The sequence below is a fragment of the Camelus bactrianus genome, chromosome 3, assembly GCF_048773025.1.
Source record: "Camelus bactrianus isolate YW-2024 breed Bactrian camel chromosome 3, ASM4877302v1, whole genome shotgun sequence".
Lineage (NCBI taxonomy): Eukaryota > Metazoa > Chordata > Mammalia > Artiodactyla > Camelidae > Camelus > Camelus bactrianus.
This window is the reverse complement of record NC_133541.1, coordinates 95296897-95306572: the sequence shown is the minus strand read 5'-3', so window position 1 is coordinate 95306572 and position 9676 is coordinate 95296897. Positions and strand designations below refer to the sequence as shown.

Genomic DNA, 9676 nt, shown 5'->3' with positions numbered 1-9676 from the left:
CTCGTGCGCAGGAAGGAAGCGCGGTGAGTGGGCCCGCCCCTCGCGGGAAGCGCCCACACCTGCCTTCCCCTCTGACTCCTCTGTCTTGGCCCGTTAGTAATTATTTTATATTGATTACATGTTCAAGTGATCATATTTTGGATATAATAGACTAAATAAAATGTTATTAAAACTCACTTTACCTGTTTCTTTGTACTTTTTAAAAATGTGGCTGCTAGAATTACACAGACGGCTCACACTTAATTTCTTTCAGAACACTGCTGCCTCGGGGCCCCCAGGTGCCTTGACTTCTCCTGCCCCACAGTCATCAGCTGGATCAGCTGTGCAGCTGCAGGCCTTGCAGTGGGGCCTCACATCTTCTGGAGCACTGAGGCCAAGTGGGCCTGGCTTTGGGTGGGCACCAGGAGGAGAGAGAGGCTAGGGTGCTGAGCCCAAGGCAGCCGGCCTAGAGAGCTGACAACCCCAAACCACAGCTGGGGGGCTGGCCACCCAGGAGCCCCCTCAGCCCTGCCTCATGCTGACTCTGCCATTACGGATCTCACTCTCAGTCGAGAACCTTGAGCGAACACCCGTGTCTGTCAGACAGGGTTCCCTGGTCCCTATGGCAGGGATGTGGCCTGTCAGTGAGGAAACTCTCCCTCCGTAGGTGTTCAAAGCACAAACACCCTCCACCTCAGGCTTATTCCCAACACCTTCTGCACCGTGGAATCACAGAACTTTGTATCTGGAGGTGCCCTCGGGGACCTCCCTTCTACTGCTCCAGGGAGGATGTAGGGCAACAAAGACGTCAACAACTAAGTCAGCAGCCCCAGAAGCTTGATTCCTTGAGTCTCAATTCAAGCCCCTTTTCACAGCCTCCCCTCAGGCTCTCAGAGGAGGTCCAAGACTCCTGCACAAATAGCTTGATCCATCTTTGCATGTGCCAAGTCTTCTCCCTGGAGTGCGTATTGTCCCTTCCTCCTATCCAGCTCTCCTTGGGCAAGCAACTGTTCTCCAGGCCTGTGGTGCCTGGAAGCTCTAGGAGGGCAGGGTCCTGGTGAACCCACAGTATCCGACCCAGCACACTGGCAGAATGAGACACATGGTCAGGAGACCACCTGTCGAATGAATGAATGCATGAACAAATGATGCTACTTCCTTAGAGTAACCCTTCCTGAATGTCCACCCTCCCAGATCAACCCAGACCTTCATAGTACCTGCCAGTGCCCTCACTGTCTGTGTCCCTGCTGGACCATGAGCTCCCCCAGGGCAGAGATGGTGGCTGCATTCCCCGTACATTACAGAGCCCGGCCCAGAGTAAGTACTCAGGACATAATCAGTGAAAAACAAATCTGGGCAAAAATCTTTCCTGATCTAGGAATAGATGCCTAAGTTTCCTCCCAAACCTTCCCACTGCCCCAGGTAGGTGGCTCAAGAGGTAGTGACTTTGACACTTACCAGAGGTATGGCTTTGGGTAGCTCCGTCATCCACTTTGAACTCCAGGGGATGAAAGCAAGGAGGAACAAACGAAATAGCGCCCAGCCCCAGTGTGTACTGAGCACTCACTATGCCCATCACTTTACGACTCCTTAGGAGGCAGCAGCAGGTCCCTTGGGACACCCAGGGAACACTCGCTGTTTCACTGAGCACCCCCTACCCCACCCCACTCAATGCAACGGAGCCTCACGCCAGCCAGCACAGAAAACATTGCTTTATTAATTGCGTTTGCCAACACACGAGGAGTGCAAAGGGCTCCTGAAGACACAGGCCCTGGTAGGGGCTGGGCTCTGGAAACCCCCATGAGTGAGCAGGACAGGATGGGACTGGGAGCTACGCAGCAGCGGCAACACAGAGTCATGCAGGGCACACGGGCATCGGCCACCCCAGGCGGCCATACATTCTATTGCTCGTTGAGGGTAGCGAACATGGACAATGTACAAAAAGGAGAAATAGGTCTTTGCATTAATGAAAAATACATTTTTTCTCTACAAAGGAATCTTTTCTAATACAAGAAAATAAATATTGCAACATAAGCCAAAAATAATTTAAAATTGCTCTTTTCAATATATTTTCAATATTTCTCTTGTATATTAACAAATGGCACATCACTTTCTTTGAAACAAAGACAGAAGGTGTCTCCTCCTGCGACATTCATATCTTCCCCCCAACCCCGAGCTGATGTGGAGCACAGAGTGTTTGTGGATCTGAGGGACATGGTGGCAGGAAATGCCTTAAAGAACAACCAAAGGTCCCAGACTCCAGCCCTGGCTCTTTGACCAATGTGGCCAGCTGGGCAGGGGCATAAGGAGTGGCCTCCCCAAGCGCCTTGCTACAGGCATCCAGACCATCCTGCAGAGTTTCAGACATCGGCAGAGGTTGGCCACATCTGGTGGGGAGCAAGGAAATGTCAGGTCCAGCTGTTGCCCATATCTGTTAGAATTGGACAGTTGACTCCCTAGTAATTGCCCCTGCAAGTTCCACAGTGTGCCATACACGACCCACACACATGCACACAGACACACGAGACGTGCCCTGGCACACACACACACACACACACACCCCCACAGTCCAACACCCATGTTTGGAAACCTGGGTGGCTTCTCCAAGGAACCCGGAACCTTATACTGTAAATGTTCACTGTCACCAAGTCAGAGCTCATTTAATAAAATAGACCCTTCTAACTTTCTTCTTCTTGTTTATCCTAAAATACATTTATGATGCATAAAAATACTTTCCTTGCACATTATCTTCTCTCACGGTGATGAGGGGGAGGAGGTGGTGGGCTGCGGGGATTGGGAGGATGGGGATGACAGCCAGAATGAGTTCCGGAGCAGCTTCTCCCTCCTTGGGGAGGGCCAGGGAGTGTGGGCAGATGTGGTCAAGCCAAAGATCAGCCTCAGCCTTCTGCCTTTCCTGCTTCCCACCGTGACCTCAGAGGCAGCAGAGCCATCTATACTGCGGACAGTAGGATGGAAAAAGTGAAGGGGCTGTGTCTAATGGCAGAAAGGCCAGCGGAGAGAAGTGGCATCCTTATCTTCCATGTAGCCTTGTGGACATCCTAAAGGTGGAGAGAGGCCTGCAAGGACAGCTCTAGGGCCTGGCCTGGGAGATCTGCCAGCCAGCCTTACAGCACCTGGGCTCCACGCAGGACATGGGCCCCAGGGACAGTTCAGTCCAAAACAAGAGCCAGTAGAGAAGAGGGTCTGAATCCAGAGGCCAACTTGAGCAGAGGCCCCCTCAAGAGTGCTGGCTGCCCAGCCTGGCTCACCCAGTCCAGACCTCAGCCAGACCCACTACCCTCCCATCCTGGTTCTCTCTCCGCCCTCACCCTCAGGGAGCCCATTCTGCCTCAGGATGGCTGAAGGGTCAGAGGGCAAGTCTACTGGACCTGAGCCATTCCTGGCCATGCACCCCCGACCCCACCATGGCACAGTTTGGTTGTTCTTTAAAGCTCGTCCCTTTGCTTCCTGTGAAGTCAGACCCGGCAACCCAGCACAGACAAGGCTGTGACCCAAGGTGACCCGAGGTGACCCGAAGCACGGGGAAGGAAGAAGGTCTGTTCAAAGGCAGTAAACAGGAATGGTGTTGGGATGCTGACGCTGACACTGCACACTGGCCACCACTACCAAGGTGGCAGGCAGGCTAAACTCTACAGGGTAGCTCATGCCATCCCAACGCCAAGTCCTTGAAGCCCACTCCCAGTCTGCTCCAACTGGACAAATCTGTCCGACCCTTTAAACTTAGTCATTATCTTTGTTTCCTGTTTTGATAAAATTCACATGAAACTGAGTGTCGATGACCATGCCACTGTCGTACCTTTACAGTTTGGAGTTGGGGATGGGTGATCTGGCTGCTCCCTATCCTGCTGATTTGCGCTTTGTGTGTTGTTTGCAGGGAACCCCAGGGTAAGACTCTTGCCACGCTGGTTTCACCATCAGTATCCTCCCCGCTGTGAGCCTCGGAGTCTACGAGAGCTCACAGCGGGCCCAGCCTAGGATCTGAAATGCAACACCAGGGTCCCAGTTCCAACAGTTCAGCAGCAGAACAACATCCTCATCCAAGAGCTTGGGCTCACCTTCTTGGGTGTGTGCAATGAACATGTTTCTAGACTTGGTTGCTAAAGAACTCCATTAAAAAAAAAAAAGTCCAAGTGACAAGTTGTCAGGTCCAGGCTGTGCTGTGTTATGGTCAAAATATTCTTTGGCATCCACAGAATGATTCGACTGATTCACTGGACTTTTGCAAGGTTCTTGTTGGAGAAGTTCTGGCTTTACCAGTGGCAGAAGTGACCCAGGAGTAATTCATAAAAGAAAAAAAACATGTTTTCACTGAATTCCTTTTTTTTGTTTGTTCCCTGAGCTATCACCCTGGGGCCACTCCACTGAAACTTTTCAGAGCTACTACCTGGGACCTAGAGGGTGGGGCAGGGAAGGCAGGAGGGTGATGGTGGGGAGAGGAGGGCACGGCTGGGAAAGGGGGTTAAGGCTCGGAGGGACAGAGGAACCAGGAAGATCCAGCAAGAATTAAAACAGCCCCAGTAGGCCATCACTGACCTGCCCTGGGCCCCGGGATCCCACTGCTTGTTGGAAGGAGGAGTTTCCAAAAAGAAACTAAGGAAGAAGCTCATCTCTTAGCAGGACTGGGAAACTTGAAAAGGCAAACGGTCTGGTCTGGTCAGCTGTCTGGGACTGACCAGACCTCGGCCGAGACTGGCCCCGAAGGAAGGAAGGAAGGAAGTTGCAGCTCCAGAGTGATTCTCTGCAGTGAGCAAGCCTGAGCCCCACGCCCCCGTCTGGGCACTGGCCCTCCCTCACAGCCCTCCACCGGCACTGGCGGCTGGCTGTTTGGGAGTCCCCTGAGAAAATGGCACAGCTCAGGAAGGATTCTGGGAAGCCCTTCCCAGAGCCGCTGGGCTGGGCACTAGCAGGGGCAGAGCAGCAAGGGAGTGGAGGGTCGCGGGGTGGGCGGGCAGGCCTCAGATGATGTGGGTTGATCAGGAACAGCTGTGGTTCCCTTGGAACCAGCGGGCCCTCAACGCCCCCTCAGTGCTTTCTCATATAAGCTCGTTGTGCTTGTGACAGTGAGTAGACTCTGGCTGGGTTATCACTTATTATACTTCCTAGGGGATCAGTGGAGTGCAGCAGGACCCCCCCAAATGGACCCCAGTGGGATTTGAGGGCAAGGTGGGGCAGGCCCTGGGCTGGCCCATCTGCCATGAAATAATGCCCAAACAAGTCTGTGTCACCCGGTGGCAGCGGCCTGGAGTCCTGAGCTCTCCTTCACCTTGCCTACATCTAGCCAGGAGCCCAGCAATGCCGCGTGGGCCGGGTGGGGATGCTGCCGCGGCAGGGATGGTGCACAGGACCTGGTGTGGTCCTTGTGGCCGGAGCCGTGGAAGGAATCCTAATGTCCTAGGCCAGCACAGAGGAAAGACAACAGTGTGGAATTTGAAACTCTTTCTATATTAAAAATAAAACCACAACAGAGTGGCAACCTCAAGGGTCTGAGACACTCAGCAGAGATTGGAAATGGCAGTTGTGACTGGGCTGAGGCCTCATGGGGGAACAGGGTAGGGCCCAGGACAGGGGTAAGGGTGACTTAGGAAGCCAGTACCCCCATACGGACCACCTCCTCAGTCCCTGCTTCCCGGGGACCCCGCTGCACCCCGCTGTCCTCAGCCTCCACATCTGAGTCGCTCATCTCCCCATCAGAGAAGTAGCCATCAGTCTCAGTGTCAAAGTGTAGGCTGACCTTTGGCCTCTCGGCCACAGCAGAAGGTGGTCCTGTCCCCGCATCAGGCCTGGCACCTGGAGACCTCCGGGTTCCCTTGCTCTCTCGGGGCGGCCGGAGCCGGCCCGAGGGCTTGGGGCTGGCCGGAGGGCCAGGCACTTGGACATTCGAGTCGGCAGCCACTGGGGCTGCCTCGTCCGGGGTCTCAGGGGCCAGTGGTGGAGGGCTCTCGGGAGCTGCTGGGATGGGACAGTCCCCAGCCGTAGGACTGGACGGCAGGTGAGAAGGCGTTCGCCGTGGTGGCTTCCTCGCAGGTGGTCCCTGACCCCCCTTGCCACTGCCAGCATCCTGGCCCCAGGGCTTCTTGGAGGGTTTGTCTGGAGTCGTCCGTGAACCAGGCCCATCCTGTGGTGGTTTCTTCTTAGCAGGTAGGCGGGTGCGGCCACGGGCCTTCCTGGCAGGGTCACCAGGTCGCAGGGAGGGGTCCCGCATGAAGCTCAGCAGAGTCTCCTCGTCCTGCAGCAGCTCCTCCGACAGCAGCCCCGGAGCAGGGTCCTCGCGGTGCCCATTGTTTAGTGACCACTCGCTCATGGCCATGTTCTCCGCTGTGATCTGCACCGACTGCGCCAGCCAGCTGTTGAAGAAGGTGCCATCGATGGGGAACGAGGTGGACAGGCCTGGCCGAGGGGAGAAAGGAGGCAGGTAAGATAAGAGCAGGTGTGTGTCCCACCTCTTTCAGGACGTCTTCTCTGACCCTCCCAGCACACCACTGAGCACCTTCCTCCCTCTTTCCCTCTGTGCTAGACCCAGCTGAGTTATCTTGTTTTGTCCATCCCTCTTGCCAACACCACCAAAAAGTAGGGTTCATAGCAAATACCCCTCTCCCCAGAAGGACATCCTGCTCCTGGGACTGGCTTCATAATTTGAGGAGCAGAGTACAAAGTGAAAATGTGGCCTCCCCGTTTAAAACTTACGAATTTCAAACTGGCAACAGCAGAGCAGTAAACCAAGCTGCATAGGTGCACACCATGAAGATGGCCTTGCCTACCACTTGGCATTCTGGGGCATAAGGGACGGAGAAATGGAGGAAAACACACTCAGGCCACCAGGGGGCGCTGGATTTTTTAAATGGGTGTTGCTTCCCAGAGCTTCCAAAGCAGGAAACTTGGAAAAGGGTGGCAGACATGAATAGGACAGTAAGACATAACTGGGTAGAAGGTCTCTATTGGATGTAGGGCCAGCTCTAGCTGTGGGCCCTCTCTCCTTAACAGAGGTCTTGGGAGAGGGCAGCTGGTGAGACTGGGCTTCCCATCAGATACCAAGCTGTCCTCCTCTGGAGACTGAGGAAAATAAAAGATGACCTGGGGCTTCTGTGCTAGAGGTGAGGTGGGGAAGGGGATTCCACCTCATCCTTGAGAAGTGTTCTAGAGGAAGCATGTGACATCCTAGAAGACAAAGCCCAAGGCTGGGGGTCCCTCCAGGGATGCTGTGCTTAACTTTAACAGGTCAGGAGTAAAGAGGTCTGTCTGTGACAGTGAGATGGGCTGGGCCAGGGCCACTCCTTTGGGTCTCTCTGGGTGGCTCTCAGAAGGTTTGCTGGTGCTGAAGGGAGGGCCCATTTGAGGACATTCCAGCAGAGAGGGACAGGGACAGAAAATTATGGCAGGACCTCACCTCCCAGTGTGATGCTGGGTTCCTGGAAGGGCCTTGCAGTCCCTGAGCATCTGGGTCCAGCCTCCAGGTCTACAAAAGGGGAATTCTTGGGATGCCAGAAGGGTCTCAGAGACCCTTGTCTCCTTACGGCTGGAAGGTGAGAGTGCCTGAACAATGAAGGGCCTAGCTACTGTTCTTGGACCTCCCACTCTGCAGCAAGGATGCTGGTGGTTCCCACTGGCATTTTATGGGGAGCCGCAAGTGGAGTGACAGTATGGGCCTGGCCATGTGCACCAGGCTAGCGTGGCCACTCACTCACCAAGCTGCCCCAGGACTGAGTCGGGCCCTGCCTTCACTTTCTCTTTCTTCTCGGGGCTGCCCTTCGGGCCCTCGCGGCCTTTCCTTTTCGAGTCGCTCTTCTTGCCCTTTGCTCTCCTCCCAGACCGCTCTGCGTCAGGGAAACAGAGAGCAGGAGGGAGACAGTTACCGCAAACAGCCCAGCCAGAACCATGATCACTGCATGGCATCCCAGGAGTCCTCCATCACCTCATGCCTCACCTTCTAGGTCACCTCCCCCTGTCTTGGTAGCCCAGGCTCAGAGCCATGCGAGACCTAGGATAACTGGGGCTCTAGTCAGTCAGGAACAGCTGGTATGGGAGAGAGGGGAATTGTCCTCGAGGGGCTTGGCGGGGAACACAGGGCCAATGAGGAGGGTGGAAGACCACCCTGTACGAACAACCTGGACTACAGTGTGATCTATGTGGCCTACAGATCTCAGGACTACAGAGACAGTAGGTGGGAAGGCTGGCTGGAGCTAAGTGGACAGGGCAGGGCCTTGAATTCCAGGCTGAGGAGCTGGACATGAATGTGGACAGGACACTGTCTGTGGAGTCAAGAGGCCTGGGTTCCAGTCCTGACACAGCGGTCAGCCCCCTTGAACAAGTCCCCTGCCTTGGTCTCCCGGTCTGCTTTAGAGATCAGACAGTAGACGGGAGATTCAGGGTGCACCCTGGCCCTCACAGTCTTTTAGACCATGATCCCACATAGTTTTAGGGAGCCACAGAACACAGCAGATCAGGGGAGGGACGTGTGGAGGGGGCGGCCCAGCTGCCGGGAATCTTCTCCCAGCTTTTCAGACAGCGGCTGGAGGGCTGACTGAGTTTAAGACAAGGCTGAGGAGTATGGCCCCAGCTCTGGGAATCTTCCCAGTTCTGCTGTTAATTCCCTGTGCAACCTCAGGCCAGACCTCCGTCTCCTCACCTACCACATGGGACCAGTGTCTAGGTACCTCAGAGGGAGGCTTCTCAAGATTTCCACTGCCCTCGCCATGGTCTGAGCTCCTGTCAAGGGCCACAAGACCTCTGACCCTGGCAGCCTCTCAGCCTCACTTCAGACATTTTTCCTCTGCCTTGTTGCAGCTAGCTATGCCAGGTTCCTTCCAGTTTCTTTAACAAGACAAGCTCTGGCCTCCAGGTCTCCAAATATGCAGTCTCCTTGTCCTGTCCTTCACCTGGTTCAGCTCACAGCCAGCATCACTGCCACTGGGAAGCCTTCTGCAGCCCTCAGGCCAGGCAAGCCTTGGCAAGATGCCTGTAGCCCATGTTCCATCCCAGGGGTCAAGTGTCACAACACTGAGGGCATCACTTTGGGGAGAGGCAAGCCAGTCTTCTCTCCAAATGCCCTTCTCTGACCCAAAGGCTGCCTATTACTGCCACCTAGGTCTAGGAACTACAAATATCTCCAGACTCAATGTGGGGATGTGGATCCTCCAGGCTCCTGACCGTGTTTCTGGAATCCTGTATCTGAAGGCACTGCATGCCTTTGCCACTCTCTGCTGCCTTCCTGCCGTTGGAAGTGTGGCCACAGTGAGTACTAGAGTTTCTGAGACATTGTTTCAGCATCAGCACCACCGGGAAGCCATCCCTGATATCTCTCTCCCTGAACTGGCACCAAGTGTAGTTGGACACCGCTTTCCTTTGTCCTTCCAGATGGTGAGCTCCATGAGGACAGGAACCCTGTCCATTCAGTCCACAGCAGGATGCCCAGTGCAGAGCCTGGAATCCTGTCTAACCCAATTAGTGCTGGTCAAATGAACCAACAGATGAGGGAGCCTGGTGTAAGGTCCAGCAGCCAGGAAGCTTCCAGTCTTTGGGTTGCACAGTGAGCTCTGACGACTACATGGCTGTGACTCACCCTGACTCAGCACCTGTACTCAGCAGTGCTGGTTTCTTGGGACAGAGTGGATGGTGATCCCAAAGTACAGCTGAGGCAGCTCAGCTCTGGGGCAGGGGTGAGACAGTACCAGGTCCTCAG

The 9676-nt window shown here is 54.8% G+C and overlaps 1 protein-coding gene across 13 annotated transcripts in view; it reads right to left on the bottom strand.

Annotated features, from left to right (window-relative positions):
* Window positions 1–1675: 1675 nt before the first annotated feature.
* Window positions 1676–9676, bottom strand: part of JADE2 (jade family PHD finger 2) — a 132854-nt gene continuing 124853 nt past the window's right edge. For 12 of the 13 annotated variants that reach the window (XM_010971623.3, XM_074360673.1, XM_010971627.3 and 9 more), the window contains 2 exons: window positions 7683–7811; window positions 1676–6387 (listed from right to left, as the gene is read on the bottom strand). In XM_010971623.3, the coding sequence (XP_010969925.1) occupies window positions 5579–6387; window positions 7683–7811 (938 nt within the window). In that variant the 3' untranslated portion in view covers window positions 1676–5578. The remainder of the gene's footprint in view (window positions 6388–7682; window positions 7812–9676) is intronic. The other variant, XM_010971628.3, reaches the window with a different exon arrangement.